General features: G+C 42.3%; 1 protein-coding gene across 3 annotated transcripts in view; it reads right to left on the bottom strand.

Annotated features, from left to right (window-relative positions):
• The window catches only part of HERC3 (HECT and RLD domain containing E3 ubiquitin protein ligase 3), a 143,908-nt gene that overhangs the window by 22,123 nt on the left and 104,002 nt on the right, over positions 1-17,783 (bottom strand). For all 3 annotated transcript variants that reach the window (XM_008267611.4, XM_008267612.4, XM_070047873.1), the window contains 7 exons: positions 17,371-17,394; positions 17,188-17,277; positions 15,538-15,708; positions 13,201-13,344; positions 10,753-10,919; positions 5,966-6,032; positions 5,397-5,479 (listed from right to left, as the gene is read on the bottom strand). In XM_008267611.4, coding sequence (XP_008265833.1) covers positions 5,397-5,479; positions 5,966-6,032; positions 10,753-10,919; positions 13,201-13,344; positions 15,538-15,708; positions 17,188-17,277; positions 17,371-17,394 — 746 coding nt within the window. The remainder of the gene's footprint in view (positions 1-5,396; positions 5,480-5,965; positions 6,033-10,752; positions 10,920-13,200; positions 13,345-15,537; positions 15,709-17,187; positions 17,278-17,370; positions 17,395-17,783) is intronic.

Raw genomic sequence — 17,783 nt, forward strand, 5'->3', positions numbered from 1 at the left:
GTCATAACCCTCATAGTCCTACTGGTTTCCAGAATGATCAGAGCAATAAGATTAAAATATGAACCTGCTGTCCTTGGTTCCTAAAGCAGCTTCGGAATTGCCTCAGAGCAAGAAAGGTAAAAGATAAGTCTTCTGCGGTAATGCCAGGGCGCCACTCCAGGTATCTCTCTCTGACCTTCTGCCCTCCTCATCCCCCTCAAAGGCAGGTCGTGGCAGCTAAAAAGATACTCGACTTCCTCCTGCCTTAAGATCTAACCACAGGGAAACTGAGCTCCCTGATCTTCCCTGTCTGATAGGGGGTCATAAGACCCCTCTTCCAAACAAGAATCTGGGCAGGCCTGCTGGGTCCCTCATCAGTGTATCAGCACGAGTTCATTCCTTTTTGTCCAAGCACATTTCTGCACAGCTGTCATGCTTTAATCATGTTTCTGTGATGAGCTTTCACAAAAACCTCAAAAGACAGGGTTCTGAGATCTTGCAGATAGCCAAGCACATGGAGGTTCCTGATGGGGGCTGCCCGGAGCAAGCACGTAGTTCCATGGCCCGCCCCTCAGACCTCACCACATGCATCTCTTCACCTGGATCCCTGACTTATCCTTTATCATAAACCAATAATCCAAGTGTTTCCATGAATTCCATGAACCACTCAACCAAATTATTCAAACCTGAGTATGCAGTTGCAGGAGCCCTAATTTCTGGCATGTGAAGAAGGGAGGACCGTTTTGTGGGGCTGAGCCCTCAGCCTGTGGGATCTGACACTACCTCCGGGTAAACAGGGTCGGCACTGAATTAGAGTACAGGACACCTGGTTATCTGCTGGGGAATTAATTGCTTGAGAAGGGGAGAAATCCTCCACACCCTTTGGGGTCACAGAAGGGATCCACGTAGTGAGTGTGTAGGAAGAGAAACTAAGTTGGAGTTTGTTTTTCTACGAGAGATTCACTTTCCCATCACTCATGGAATTATGTTTCATCTTTCTCTTAAAGAACATCTGCATCATCGGGCATCTCCCTGTGGTAAATGTGTTGTCAGGAGCAGCCCTGAAGTCAAACAGGCAAATAACTGAGAAGCCAGAAAAAAGGGATCTGCCTGCCTTTTAAACAAAGGTGTGCCTTTCTGGCTGGGCCAGGGGTCACTGGCCTTGAAGACCACTCATGGGGTTCAGCAATGTTCATGAGCACATCTATGGCAGCGATGCGAGAACAGTGTGGGTGGGAGAGGATGATGGACCCACTTGTATCATCTTGTGATTCCTCTGCTTACAAACCCACAACAGCTCCTTATGACTCGTGAATGCAGCCTGCCTTTGCTCTCAAAATCTCCTACAGCTAGTCCCCTAGCTCAGCTAACGTGGGGTGTCCCAATGAGGGTTCCCCAGCAATGCTCTGCCCTCACTCACTGTTCACCGTCTGTAATAACCACCCAGGGCTTACCTGCTACTTTACAGGGCACCTTTCATTTCTCTACCTGCCAATGAACAAACCTGAGAAGGCTTCCAAACCCAGCTCCGTCCCATTTCTGTCCTCCCAGTGCACCTGTCCAGCTTGATTCCTCTGAATGCCTTCAGATTCAGACACTCAATCTGGTCTCCATATTCCATTTGTGGTTGTACTCATTACCCTAAACAGACTGGTAAACTTCAGTATTCCCACACACTGTGTCTTACAACTGTCAGTTGATTCAATTGTTGATTCAAAAAAAAAAAAAAATCTGTTGAAAAAGGAAAAGATAACAAGAGTAATAGGGAAAAAAGAAGCAGAGGGACAAGAGGAAAACTCAGAGCAGAAAAAACAAAACAAAGGAGCTATAGGTTCCAGCAAGGACCTGGACTGCAGCCAGGGTTGCCAACTTTCTCTGCCTGCACCAGATCACGTTCTCCACCCAGGGCACTGGGCATACAGAGCACTATGGTGACCCCTGGAGCACAAAGTTGTTCTGAACAGTTCCCGTCCTCAGGCTGCTTGCCTACAACATAGTTCGCTCTGACAAATGATGCACACGTTATCTTCTGAAACCTGATGTGAAAGCAAAAACACCCTTTGAAAGACTAAAGGCTATCATAGTTACGTGTCGCTTAATCATGGGGACAGGTTCTAAAAAGCGCATTGTCAGGCAAATGTGTTGGTGTATGAACAGCACAGAGCATGAGATGGACAGGTCAATCACCAGGCAGCCTCTTGAGTGATCAAGAGACCCAGTAAACATGAGATGGATGGGGCTGCTGCCAGCATACTGTTCTACAGTACATCTTTATGAATAGTACATTCTAAAATCATTAAAAGTATAGTATGGGGGCCGGCATTATGGCAGGTAAAAGCCATTACTTGTGATATTGGCATCCCATATGGGTGGTTTATATCCCAGCTGCTCCACTTCAGATCCAGCTCTCTGCTAATAGCCTAGGAAAGCAGCAGAAGGTGGCCCAAGTGCTTGGGTCCCTGCCACCCACAAGGGAGATCCAGATGAAACTCCTGGCTCCTGGCTTCTGCCTGGTCCAGCCTTGGCCTCTGTGGTCATCTTGAGAAGTGAACCAGTGGATGGAAGATATATCTTCCTGTCTCTCTCTCTCTCTCTCTCTGACCTTCAAATAAATAATATTTTTAAGTATCCAGTAAATGCATAAACTAGAAGCACTGTCATTATCAAGTATTTTGTACTCTGCATAGTTAAGCACAAGCTGTACTTGCAAGTGACTGGCGGAACAGGTTTGTTTTCACCAGCATCACCACAGACACATGAGAAATGCACTGCCCCAACATTGTGTTTGCTGCGACATCACTGAGGGATAAGGATTTTTCAGCCCATTATAATCCACCCACCATGGACTAAATATCATTATGTGACCCAAAACTACATATCTACACATACACACACAAACATATATGTTATATAAGGATCATCAAAACTAGGAGGGAAAACAAAGTCTGGGCCAAAAACTCTGCTTTATGGATCAGCCATAAATTTTCTGATTCTAAAAACATGATCAGACTGTAGGAATAATAAGGCTGTTTTTAAGAAAAAAACAAGTCCTGAAAAGAAAATTTTTGCTTTGAACAAAAGAACCCCAGTGATACAGATAAAATGCTTTTAGTTCCAACTAAGGGCTTTGATTGCAACATCTACTTGAGATGAGAGGAGCCTCTATGTGAGATCTTCAGACCTTCAGACTCGAGACAATTTCATCACCTGAAGCCATTTGTGTTGGGTATCCGGCAACACCTGCATCATTACATTAACTCTGGTATTACAGCTCACAGCTCACATTTGCCCCAGAGATGAGGCCTCGAAGATAACAAACTTCACAGAAGGTTTACATGACAACACTGGCTCTTTTTTTTTTTTTTTTTTTTTTTTTTTTTTGACAGGCAGAGTGGACAGTGAGAGAGAGAGACAGAGAGAAAGGTCTTCCTTTGCCATTGGTTCACCCTCCAATGGCCAGTGCACTGCGGCCGGCACATCGCACTGATCTGAAGCCAGGAGCCAGGTGCTTCTCCTGGTCTCCCATGGGGTGCAGGGCCCAAGCACTTGGGCCATCCTCCACTGCACACGCGGGCCACAGCAGAGAGCTGGCCTGGAAGAGGGGCAACCAGGACAGAATCCGGCGCCCAGACCGGGACCAGAACCCGGTGTGCCGGCGCCGCTAGGTGGAGGATTAGCCTATTGAGCCGCGGCGCCGGCCAACACTGGCTCTTGAATGTTATATTAGATCCTATCAGCATCTGGCTGTTTTGAAAAATGTCAAAGGATGGAAGATGAAGCAGATTAGTTTTCCTGGCATTACTATTACTAAACGAAAAGATTTATGGAAGGAAACCAAGGCAGACCATTTGGATGGGGTGACTTTCATAGGATCTCCGATTGCATCTTTGTAACTATTTAGAGTAATTAAAGACCAGAGCAAATTAGTTTTACTTCATTTCCCAGCATGCTTCCAAATAGTACCTGGTTTCTCCACACTTATAACTCTGTCTATACCCTAAATGAAGCCTTGCTTTCCTCTGCAGAGGCCTCATCCACTACAGCCCTCCCAGTTAGAGACTGCCAACCTCTCCTATTGAAGCGTCTCAGCCACCCTAAATGAAGCTTTGCGCTGATCCGAAGCCAGGAGCCAGGGGCTTCCTCTGGATCTCCCACGTGGGTGCAGGGGCCCAAAGACTTGGGCCAACTTCCACTGCTATCCCAGGCCATAGCAGAGAGCTGGATCGGAAGAACAGCAGCCAAGACTAGAACCGGTGCCCATATGGGATGCCAGCACTTCAAGCCAGTGTTTTAACCTGCTGCGCCACAGTGCCAGCCCCTATTTTTTATTTACTGTGTACTTGCATACTTCTTTGTGGTTCTTTTAGCTGACATGTCAGATTCGCTGGTGATTGTGGGTGGCATAAACAAACAAAATATTCACATAGGATATGCTTCATAATGAGTAGATATTTGGGCACCAGTCAAGTTGTTACTTGGAATGCCCACTTCCCATATCAGAGTGTATGGACTCAGCCCCAGCTCCTCCACTTTTGATCACGTTTTCTGCTAATGTGCATCCAGGGAGGCAGATGATGGCCCAAGTACTTGGGTCCCTACCATCCATGTGGGAGACCTGGATTGAGTTCTGAGCTCCTGGCTTCAGCCCTGGCTACTGCAGGTATTTGGGAAGTATATGAGCAGATGGTAGATCTCTGTATCACAAGTAAAAATAAAAAAGAATTTATAAAAGATCTTTTGTGGAAGACATGCAGATTTTCTGCTCCAAATGAAGTCACATGTCAAAAATCAACATATTCCGTATGGAACTTCTCCACACAGTCTGCTTTATAGACTATTGTCTTTTAGTCAGTTGTCCATATTAGAAACTTCAGCACTGTTATCAACACAGACTTCACATAACCCATATATAGTGAGACATTAGCTACTATCAATTATATAACCAAAACACACCAATTTTGTATACCTACTACCGTAAGCACCTTTCTAACCTGCATTTATTCAACTTCTTTTTTTAAACATAGTTGTGCTAGGCATTCTTCTATGTATCAGAAACCTTATTCTAGATACTGAGAATTCATTTCAAAATATTTTTCATAAATTATCTCACTTTATTCTCACAACCACTGCACTAAAATACACATTATACAGGGAAGAAAATTGAGATCAAATAGTTTATATGATTTGCAAAGAATCAAAGCCAGTAAGATGTGGGTCCAGAACTACAACAATTATCTCCTGAATCTAGTTCTGGTGCTTGTTTTACTATTAAACATTCATTAAAATCTGCAAATTCTTGCTCTATCACCCTTACTTTTCTCTGTAGAAACAGAATGTAATTTCAGTCCGAGTCTTAAAAGTGCAACTGCAGAGAAATAAGGGAGCAACATGTACATCAGTCTGAGGTCAGGACTAACCTGTTCTCCTTGCACACAGTCACCTTGTCTCCCCCAGGTATCAACTTCTTCTGTTCAGTCACTCCGTAGCTTTCTCGGCAGATCTGTATTTAAGGAATGAAAAAAAATACTAATTTCAATTTTGTTTACCACTTATTTTTTAGAATCAAATCAACTGAGAAAGGCTTTAGGAACAAATGTAGTGTAATAACTATTGGCTACCATAGAAAATTCTTGAAAGAACCTAAGTCAGAAAACATCAGCATTAAAAAAAAAAAATCCTTTAAGACATGGAATTGCTAACAGATGTAAACAAGGCGAAAATGACATTAACTCTAGCAATGAAATATCTTGTACACTACCAGGAGTAAAGGGGAATAATGCTTCACTAATTTTCCTAAATGCAAAGATTCATTTGTTCAACACATTTATTGAATTCCTGCAATACTCAAAACACCATGACTAAAACAATTTGATTCAGATTACTCCCTGGCTTTGTTCTTTGATTTGCAGGAAAATGAGCATTAACTATGACTCATAAGTGTGATGAAAGCGACAGCCACAGTCAGAAGCAAACTGGAAACTCTTACCGTGAAGTTGAGGCAGAAAGTTTCCTCGACATCTTCCCCAGGGTAATCTAAAAGCTCCTGAAGACTCCTGATCACAGAGAGACAGAAAAGGGAAAGCAGAGGCTCAGCAGTGCAGTAGTGTTTCTGCTTCAGTTACATGTCCACATCATTTGCAATGAAAAACTATAAAAGATGACTCAAGAATGAACATAATTCCAGACTGTTAGAAAAATCACATTCCTATCCTTGGAAAGAATTATGGCAATCCATCTGTAGGACCTTAATTGCTCCCCTTTGTACTAACAAATCTAATTGGTTTAAGGAAAAATTCAGATGGATTTATATCTGATGAATTTTGTTCTCTTAACCCTGGCACTGCTGTATGTATGTGTTTGTGTGTGTGTGTGTGTGTGTGTATATATATATATATATATATATGAAGATGGTACTACAGTGGTTCTACAGACTGGCTCACTCTTACGTATTAGTACAATAACCCTTTCATTGTTTAAAAAAAAAAAAAAACTCAACACAGTCACCTCATCTACTTAGAAATCTGGTAGGTTTGAGCCATAATTCCAAAAAGAACCCCAAATCCCATAATCCTGAATGGTGAAATCCCCCCAAAATCAAAAACTATTAGTCTAACATCTCAAAATATAATTTTAAAAAAATAATTTTTAAAAATTCTTTAGGGGTAGTCATTTGGCCAAATAATTAAGATGTCCACATCCCAGTATCAGAGTGCCTGGATTCAATATCTGGCTCTAGTTCCTGACTCCAACTTCTTGCTAATGCAGATTCCAAGAGGCACCAATGATAGCTCAGGTAGTTGGATATGTGAGACCTGGGTTAAGTTCCCTTCTCCTGGGTTTGACCCTGCCCAACCCTAGTCGTTGCTGGCGTTTGGAGGGGGGTGGTGAGCCAGTGGGGAGGAGCACTCATGTGTGCCCACTCGCTCTCTCTGCCTCTCAAATTTTTAAATAAAAAATATTTAAAAGACATTTACTTACATTCTTAAAAGGAGACCTGAGAAACATAAAACATGACAGACTATCTCATTTACCACTGTACACAATAAAATTGGTAACAGAAACATGCATATGTTTGCAAGCACACTCAGGTATACTAAAGACTGTCATGGTGTAGAACACTTATGAGCAGATAACTCATAAAGACCTAAGTCAAAGTACAAAATATATAAATGTTTGTCACCATGGCTGGTAATAGTGTGCACTGGCTTTATAATTGTGGTCATCCGAAACACTATGACTGATAACTTTAGTCTTTTTTTGTTTGTTAGAGGAAAGGTTTACTGTTAGGTAGGGGAAGCCTGACTGGCCAGCAGCGAGAGGGCGAGAAAGCTTTAGTCTTTTGATCAAAAACCACATTGGATCACAATTGCATTTGTAGTCACCCAATGAACTGAGATCAAGAGATTTTTCTTTTTCACAAATGCAGATATACAAAAGGGCATCTCTTCATTCACAAAGGAAACCTGAACATTTTTAATGTACATACACAATCCTTACACACAAAGTCAACATTTCATAATGTACTTTTGCAGAGTCAAACTGTCCCAGCTCTCAGAGACCAATTTGCCTTCCATATTTGTTCTCTTCTGGTCCCGACTGAGTGGATGGTACTCACAAGGAAGGTGGATCTTCTCCACCCAGTCCACTCAGACCCACACACCACCCTCCTCTGGAAATACCTTCACCATCACCTATATGCTGAAAATAATGTTTTACAAAGTTTCTAGGTATTCATTCTGCCAAACCTGTTGCAACCATCCTGTGTACAACCAAAAACACACGATCCCTTCCCCAGAAATCAACTATCTATCCCTCTTATAAAGCCTTTTTCTCCAATAGGGATTGTGGTCTTAAGAATTTCAACATTGGGGATTTTAATATTTTGGGACTGTGATTTAGCCTTTAGGGATTTTGATCTCCTGAGATTTCAACCTTTGGGATTATACCTAGATGGTGATTTTAGGATTATGATTGGCATCACTTAATGCCTTTGTATTTATTAACACAGAGGGCTCTGTATGATACTCTTTATTATTTGTCACACCAAGGAATGCTGATATATATATATATATGTATATATATATATATATGAATGACAGGCAGAGTTAGACAGTGAGAGAGAGAGACAGAGAGAAAGGTCTTCCTTCCATTGGTTCACCCCCCAAATGGCCACCACGGCCATTGTGCTGCGCCGATCGGAAGCCAGGAGCCAGGTGCTTCTCCTGGTCTCCCATGCGGGTGCAGGGCCCAAGCACTTGGGCCATCCTCCACTGCCTTCACGGGCCACAGCAGAGGGCTGGACTGGAAGAGGGGCAACTGGGACAGAACCGGCACCCCAACTGGGACTAGAACCTGGAGTGCCGGCGCCGCAGGCAGAGGATTAGCCTAGTGAGCCGTGGCGCTGACCGAAATATATATATTCTTAAAAGAACAATATGGGGCAGAATTTCAGCCTAGTGGTTGTCAGTTAAGACACAAGTGTCCTACATCAGAGTGCCTAGCTAGATTAGATTCCCAGGTTTGGTTCCTGATTCCAATTTCCTGCTAATGTGGACCCTGGGAGGCAGTAGCCAACAGTCTAGAATATTGGGTTCTGGCCACCTACACAGGAGACCTGGATTGTATTTCCAAGTCCCAGCTTTAGCCCTGGACCAGGCCCAGCTGTGTAGGCATTAGGGAAACAAACCAGTGTTTAGGTGCCCTCTGTGTGTCTCTTGTTGCCTCTGTCTCCCAAATGACTATTTATTTTTATTTTTTATTTTTTTGACAGGCAGAGTGGACAGTGAGAGAGAGAGAGAGACAGAGAGAAAGGTCTTCCTTTGCCGTTGGTTCACCCTCCAATGGCCACCGTGGCCAAATGACTATTTAAAAAAAAATCATTTTCCAGGTCTCAAGAGAGCATATTCTGATAAGTAGAACCTCACTTAAACTTTCTTCAGTGAGTACCAGTGTTGTTATTCCATCAAAAGTTGTCTATGAAGAAAATTCCTACTGTGAATTCTTTTTAAAGGGATAGCTCTCAATATTTTACTCCCCTCCACCCTGCATTTAACTTCCCATCTAGTGTTTTACTCCCCAAATGCCCAAAATAGCCAGGGCTGGGCCAGGAACTCAATCTGGGTCTCCCATGTAACTGGCATGGGCCCAAACACTTGGGCCATCTTCTGCTTTTCTCCAGGCCATTAGCAGGGAGCTAGATTGGAAGTGGAGTAGCTGGGACATGAACCAACACCCATGAGGGATGCCAGCATCATAGGTGGCAGCTTTACCTGCCATGTCACAACACCAGACACCTTAAGCAGTGTGCCAAATGCTCATTCACCCTACTATGGAATTTCAATCTGCAAGCAGTTACTCAGCCAAAATCATTACTGAAATACACCATGTTCAGCCAGGCTGGCAAAGTACATAGCATACACTGCTGCCACCCTCTAGCCTTCTCTTCTGGTTACCAAAAAAATTAATGTTGCCTGGGTCCCCTCTACCATTTTTACAAATATTTTTTCTAAGTTCTCTTCCTCTCTGTGTCCCACCCCTTCTACTCTTTATGGTTCCACCTTAAGGGTGCCCTACTCAAGAGGCCTGAGAGGTTCATTTCTGGAGGGTACTTTTGAGACTATCCCTTCAGTAGCTTGACTTTAAAATCAGTACCCTTTTTCCATAAAAAAGATGTTCCCTCCTGTGGAAGCTGTTTTGTCTTGTTTTAAGTAAATTGATGTTATGCTACCAAAATCAAGAGAGAAACTTAAGGATTAAAGGGGATTTAAGAGCAAGAAAGAGAATGCAAAAAATGACTCTACTACATTGGAAAACAGTCTAGCCATTCCTCAAAAACCTAAATGTGGAGATACCACATGTTCCAGCTTGCACTTCTAGGTATACACCCAAGGGACCTAAAATCTTATGGCTCCACAAAAACCTATATACAAATGTATTACTCATAGTGGTAAAAAAAAAAAAAAAAAAAAAAAAAAAAAAAAAAAACAAAAAACAAAAAACAAAAAACAAAAAACAATGTCCATCAATCGAGGAATGGAGAAGTTAAATGTGGTCTATCTGGACAATGCAATACTATTCTATTGGGCAATTTTAAAAAAAAAATATGTAACACTGATATATACTACAACTTGGATGGATTTTAAAAGCATGATGAGCAAAAGAAGCCAAATATACAGACTCCCATATTATAGTATTGTACTTATATGAAATCTCCTAAGTATGCAGCAAGTTGATAGGGGTGGAAGATAGAGTAGTGGTTGCCTAGGGCAGAGGGATAAAGAGGCTGAGGATAATGACAAAGGAGCACCAGGTTTTTTATGGAGATGAAAATATTCTGACGGTGATTGTGGCGATGGTAACAACTCTGAGAGGACACTAAAAATCAATGAACTGTACACTGTAATTGGGTGGATTGTCTAAGTATGTAAATTACATACTGAGCTTTGAAAAAGGCTCCTTTTAAATCCACTCTTGTTATTTCTAGCCCATGAGCCTCAGAGTTGTTCGCTTTTGCGCAAGTTAAGGAAAGCACAGATTATTTTGTATTCCTGGGCAGCTATGACCTCCCTTTTCCTTTTTCCCTTCTGTCCTTACAGCGACACAGGAAATGCTTCAAGCAAGAAGCTATGCGCCAGTACTGTCTTAAGTCAGAGCCTACACAACAGTATCTAACAGGTTTCAACAAACTCAGATTTGTACATGTGTATGCACCCCAGTGCCAGAGGCAGCCAAAACAGTTCCCCACACCGAGGTGCCTGCCTTGGAGCTTTGTACCTTCCTTCAGTGGGCGACAGCTCCTTCAGGTCTTCCAAGCCAGGCTGTACATTTAGTAACTTCTTGTAGAGGGCCAGCGGGAAGTGGAGGTCAACCACGGTGGAGTTGTAGATAGCGAGTCCACAGGTTATGCCAATCAGGTGAAACCAGTTGTGCTCTACAAAACACTTTTTAGGACAGGTAAACATGTTAAAGAAGAAATGTAGTGTCTGCAGCCCTCAAAACATTATTTATCCTGAAGATATTTGATCTCATTAACATTTAGTGACCTAAATGTTTAGTGTTTAGCACAGAAACACTCCTGACAAGAATTCAGTGATCCCCAAAAAGACACCATGTACAGCTCATTTGGAGTAGGGAAGTCCTTAGAACCTTCTGCAATGATGCAAACTTTCTATTCTGTGCTGTCTCATAGTAGGGGGTCTTCACAAAGTTCATGGAAAATGCATATTAAAGGAACTGGCGCTGGGCAGGGTGGGTTATGACAGGGACCGCAATGCTGGCATCCAGTATCAAACTGCCTGTTTTCGTTGTGGCATAGCAGGTAAAGCCACCATCTGCAGTGCCAGCATCCCATATGGGCGCCAGTTCAAGTCTTGGCTGTTCCACTTCTGATCCAGCTCTCTGCTATTGCTTGGAAAGAAGTAGAAGATGGCCCAAGTCCTTGGGCCCCTGCACCCACATGGGAGACCCAGAAGAAGCTCCTAGTTCCTGACTTTGGATTGATACCATTGCGACCAGTTGGGGAGTGAACCAGTGGATGGAAGCAGATGGAAGACCTCTCTCTCTGCTTCTCCTTCTCTCTGTATAACTCTGACTTTCAAATAAATAAATATATATAAAAAAGTGCCAGTTTGTGCCCTGGCTGCTCCACCTCTGATCCAGCTCCCTACTAACATCCTAGCTCCCTGGGAAGCAGAGAAAAATGGCCCAAATGCTTTGGACCCTGCCATCCATGTGGAGTTCCAGTCTCTAAGCTGCTGGCTTTAGTATGGCTGGGGATTGGCTCTTGTGGCCATCTGAGGAGTGAATGAGGGGATGGAAGATCACTGTCTCTCCTTCTCTCACTCTGTCATTCAGCCTTTCAAATAAAATCTTAAAAAAGAGGCCGGTGCCGCGGCTCACTAGGCTAATCCTCCGCCTTGCGGCGCCGGCACAGCAGGTTCTAGTCCCGGTCTGGGCGCCGGATTCTGTCCTGGTTGCCCCTCTTCCAGGCCAGCTCTCTGCTGTGGCCAGGGAGTGCAGTGGAGGATGGCCCAAGTACTTGGGCCTTGCACCCCATGGGAGACCAGGATAAGTACCTGGCTCCTGCCATCGGATGGATCAGCGCGGTGCGCCGGCCGCAGCGCGCCGGCCGCGGTGGCCATTGGAGGGTGAACCAACAGCAAAGGAAGACCTTTCTCTCTGTCTCTCTCTCTCACTGTCCACTCTGCCTGTCAAAAAAAAAAAAAAAATCTTAAAAAAGAAAACGCATATTACATAAAAAAAACTACACATGGATTTCAGGTTTTTTGCATCAAAATAAACTTCTTTAAAAATTTATTTTATTTATTTGAAATGCAGAATTATGGGGGAGGGAGGGGCAAGGAGCAGAAGAAACTTTTATCTGCTGGTTCACTCCCAAAATGGCCACAACAGCCAGGACTGTGCCAAGCCGAAGCCAGGAGCTTCTTCTGGGTCCCCCACGTGGGTGCAGGGGCCCAAGAACTTGGGTCAATCTCTGCTGCTTTCCCAGGTGCATTAGCAGGGAGCTGGGTTGGAAGAACAGCCAGGACACAAACTAGCACCCATATGGGATGCTTGCATTGCTGGCAGTGCCTTAACCCGCTGTGCCACAATGCAGTCCCCCTAAAACAAACTTTTAATTCCGATCTCCACAAACTTTTTGAAGTACCAACATATGGTAGCCACTAGCTATCTGTGAGCACTTGAAATGTGGCTAGTACAACTTAACAGATCAATGTTTAATATTATTTCATTTTAGTTAAATAAAATTTCAGTGGCCACATGTAGCTGGTGGCTACCTTTTGGTACAGTGCAGATCTAGGGATTAAACCCTGGCAGAAAAAAACTATAATCTGGTTTACATTTAGTATGTCTCTTAAAACTCTCCTAGTTCCCAAAAATCAGTGTGTATGGATGTGTGTATATTCATACACACTATCACTGTTACTAAAACCAATTTCTTGATCACATTATGGTCCTTTTACAAGATCTGGATCTTATCTACTAGAACTGGAAACATAGCTGATGGCTAAAAAAATTGCTCAATGAGGCCTGGGTAACAGGTGAAAAATGAAGACTGGTTAGATTACTTAGACATTTTAAATAATTATCTTTGTTACATTCCCTTTTGCCAATCTAAAGAAAAAGGGGAATGGACTGACAACAAGGCGTTTAAATTTTTAAATTAAATTCATCTGTTTAATTGTGACTTTGCTAACTTACCGTGTCGGAAAACCACAAGAGATTTGAATCCTGATAGTATGTAAACATTCCATAGATGGGATTCAAAAGTTCTTTCAATAGCAAAAGAAAGAACTCTTTTGTGACACCACCAGCATCCACTGCCTCCTCACCATCAAAGATCACCTTAATAAAATGAAGACAAAATTAATATATCAGAAAGATCTACAGCAAGTTTTTTTTTTTTTTTTTTTTTTAGCAGATTCTATTCTAAAGTCAGGACAAAAAAAGAAAAACATAACAAACAGTAGACATTGATGCAATGAAAACTGCCAAGTGTATCTGTTGATTATTGTTGGTAGCATTTTTAACAAGGTATTTCAAGATGTGCACAATTTTTCCCAGGTGATTCAAAGGATAGGATGAAGTCAGAAGTTTACTCTATGTCTACAGACCGGCTACCATCTATTGTAAGACAGTACAGCAAGCTCACACAAAAATTAGAGAATACACTTTCTTTTCAAAGAGTCAAATACATAATGAGAGATCAACATTCTGGTACCTAGAGAAAAGCAATGATTAACTCACATAAAGGAATACTTTCTGGAAGCAATCACTATTAATAGAGTTCTGGAAGTAACTGATCCATGTGAAAGAGAGGAAGGCATTCTGGACTGACATGGGCTCTCTGAGGGGCTGTGAATAAGCATGCTGGGCCCAGCATGGTCCTTCAGAGTAACAGCAATAGCAAAATCACGCCAGCACTTAAACAACTCCATTAGCCTAATCTCAAGAACAGCCTTATGCCTAGGGACTGCTATTACTATCCCCATTTTACAGACAATGGCTCAGGTGGAGCTAGAAGCAGGATTTCTGAAAGCTTGTATTTGCAACTGAGTTCCACAGGAAAAACAGAATTCTGACTACATGGATGGCAGAAGACTTCACACAGACGTACTACAAAGCAAGAAATGACTCATTCAAATTACTCATTGAAAACAGGCAGCAAAAAGAAAAGCATTATCAAAAATACAACCGAGAAGTTCAAAGGAGAACCATCAGGCTGACTGCTAGGACTGATGTCTACCTATTACAAATCTTTGAAAGGGAGGCCGGCGCCGCGGCTCACTAGGCTAATCCTCCGCCTAGCGGCGCCGGCACACCGGGTTCTAGTCCCGGTCGGGGCGCCGGATTCTGTCCCGGTTGCCCCTCTTCCAGGCCAGCCCTCTGCTGTGGCCAGGGAGTGCAGTGGAGGATGGCCCAGGTGCTTGGGCCCTGCACCCCATGGGAGACCAGGAGAAGCACCTGGCTCCTGCCATCGGATCAGCGCGGTGCGCCGGCCGCAGCGCGCCGGCCGCGGCGGCCATTGGAGGGTGAACCAACGGCAAAAGGAAGACCTTTCTCTCTGTCTCTCACTCTCACTGTCCACTCTGCCTGTAAAAAATAAAAAAAAAATAAAAAAAAAATAAAAAAACAAATCTTTGAAAGGGAAACAATATTAGAGAGAGGCTCAGTTTAGTGTTTGCTTATAAGGCTTTATAGTAGCCAAATCTCCAAACTAGCCACTTGTTTAAGATGTTATTTATTTGAAAAGCAGCATGACAGGGAGAGAGAGGGAGGACAGAATATCAATCTATCTTGCATCTGTTGGTTCATTCCCCAGATGGCCACAACAGCCAGGTCTAAGCCACGCTGATGCCAGGTGCATTAGCAGGAAGCAGAGTAGCCAGGACTTGAACTGTGACGACTCTGATATGGAATGCCAGTGTTGCAAGTGGCAGGTATGTGTCTGTAACTTGTAAGAGGAATGGGAAATATGAGATATAGGAGTCATCTGCAGGAAAAGATGTGTGACTTTAAACAGCATCAAATAACTCAGTAAATATTTCTAGGATACCTTCTGTTTAGAATGCACTGTGCCAAGCTGTGGGATACAGCAAGTATAATAGAAACACGTGTGATGTACAGGGAAAGACAACTTCTTAGTAACTTCATAAGAGTCCAGTCACTTCCCAGATGATTTCACTACCTGCTTTCCTGTTTTGCCTTCTCTTAAATCTTTGTTATCCAAAATTTTCCTAGATGATAGCTTCATAACTTCATCGAGTTGAAGCTTTGGTGTTTATGTTACCTGCTCATTTTTGGTAAGGCTGGCACAGGTACACCAAAGATAGCAGCAGCAAAGACCAGGAAGCCTTGCAAGAATCCACTGGCTTTTTATCTGCTGTTGAGATGTTCTGTTTGGTGACTTAATTGTTGTAGAAAGAAAGGAAGGGCTGCACTTCACGGTTTTAAGAAGATGACCATTGCTGTTTCCTCAACACTGTTTAAAGAAAACTCGGAAGGAAGGTATTTAGGGGATATGCTGAAGGGGCTCACTTTGAGAGGTTTTTTCAAATCGATGTCAGAATGAATGCTCAGCTCTCGGAGGGCGTCTCCAACGAGGTTGTTCCTGCGAACGTGAAGGACCAAGAAGGGGCTTCTGGCCAGCAGAGGCTCCAGGGTGAGCAGCATGAAGACGTTCTGCAGGTTGGCCCCATTGACCGCCACCTGCAACGGCACAGCCAGGAACACCATGACTCTGAGGGCACCCGTGAGCAGGCACAGCCAACAGTTGTGCCTCTCAACCGAGGGGCCCGACTACATCTCCATTCTGACCTTTTCTCTTAACTTCCCCGGACTTTCAAAGTTACTTATTTTTACACAGCACTCAAATCTTGCTAATCTGGACTCCCAGAGATTAGCTAAAAGAGTTTATGAATCATGTGATGTATAACCAGGTCCAGGAGAGTAACTGAAATGAACTGAGTAAGACGAAAATACTACTGCACTTAAAGAAACATGAGAGTAGGTAAAAACTCTAAACTTTAAAAACGGTAGGAAAGGAAGCCTAATAACTACTTGTTAAAGGGTTTTTACACTTTGAAAAGTGTTCATTTTTCTGGAAAGCCTTTATTTCTTTTTTAAAAAAATCCTTTTGAGAATAAGAATTTTGAGAGACAGAAATTCCATACACAGATTCACTCCTCAAATGCCTGCAGTGATAGGGGCTGAAGTCAGGAGCCAGGAATGTAGTCCAGGTCTTGCATGTAGAGAACAAAAACCCCACTCTTAAACTATCACTCTGCCTCCCAGGTCTGCAATAGCAGGAAACTGAAGCTGGGAGCTAGAGGTGGGTATGGGAGCCAGATACTTCAGTGTGACCTGTTCTCTTTAAATATAATGGACAAACTGCCACAAAAATAGGCATATATGGATAGGTATGATTTAAATACAGAGCTACAGACACACACAAAGGAAAAGAGATGAAGAAGTTATAGAAAGTTACATTTATATCCATCAACAGTCGGGATTGGTTGATTTATATTGCCAATTCACAAATCTCTTTGTAGGCTTGTCAAAAAACAATTATATTTTATAATAAAAGCATTTTAAATAAATTTTAAAAAAATCTCTGAAACTCTAGTTTTTATTTCATAAAGGAATTACCAAATTCCATTTAATTCCCTTTGTCAGGGGTCAATAGAGAATGGACCTGTACATCAAATCCAGCCTACAGTATGTTTTTGTAGAATCCTTGAGGTAATGTGTGTGGTTTTTTACATTTTTAAATAGAAGGGGGAAAAATCAAATGAAGAATATTTTACCACATGTGAAAACTATATAAAATTCAAATTTCAACACACAGAAAGACATATTAGAATACAGCCACACTCAGTAGGTATTATCTGTTGCTGCTCTTGTGCCATGACAAAGCCAAAGGTTGTAACAGATGCCACATGACCCACAAAGCCTAAAATATGGGCTGGTGGCACTTTACAAAAATTGTTTGCCAACTGTAACTGCTGATCCACATACATGTACAATCACAAATGTATGCTCTGTTTAATATAAAGCTGGTGAAAAACTTAAAACAGGTTTAAGAATTACCATGGCATTTCATGAAAACATACTTACTCCTAATTAGAAAACTTACAACTGCATTCTTGGATGTGAGAAACACAAGAGATCATTTTTAAAACCTCATACCTGCATCTGTAGTTCAGCATCAGTCTGTAACATTTTAGTCTTAGCTTGAGCATCAAAGATGAAAGGGTAGGAACAAAGTGTTACGGTGTCCTAGAATAAAACATATTAGTGGCAATATTATCATATTCCATTGAAAATTCTGCTGGAGAAAAATGCGTAAGTAAATCTAGAAGGATCATTTACCTGGATTATAGATGGTCTGGCCTTCTGTGTAAAGAAAAATAAAAAGTCTCTTATTTAGATGACAAAATTTGAATTTTTAACCTCCCTAAAGGTATAATATAAATTTAAAAACCCATACAGCCCATCTATTTGGTAGTGGAAATAACATTTGAATGGCTGACAGAAATGTAGACAGAAAAAAGAGCAAAAGCCAATTAGAATTTTTGAGGACTTTAAAGTTCTTTTCACTTAACTTTCCATTAATCCACAAGATGAACAGAATTCTCTTTATAAGAAATCTGACTCCAAACCAGGAGCTTTACAGTCTTGACTTTGAGCCTTAGTTTGCTGGGGAAAGTGTACAATACAGACTGTATTTTATTTGTTAGCATGTTGCATCTTCCTATACACACACACACACACACACACAGCGC

This window comes from Oryctolagus cuniculus, chromosome 8 (genome assembly GCF_964237555.1).
Source record: "Oryctolagus cuniculus chromosome 8, mOryCun1.1, whole genome shotgun sequence".
Taxonomy (NCBI): Eukaryota; Metazoa; Chordata; class Mammalia; order Lagomorpha; family Leporidae; genus Oryctolagus; species Oryctolagus cuniculus.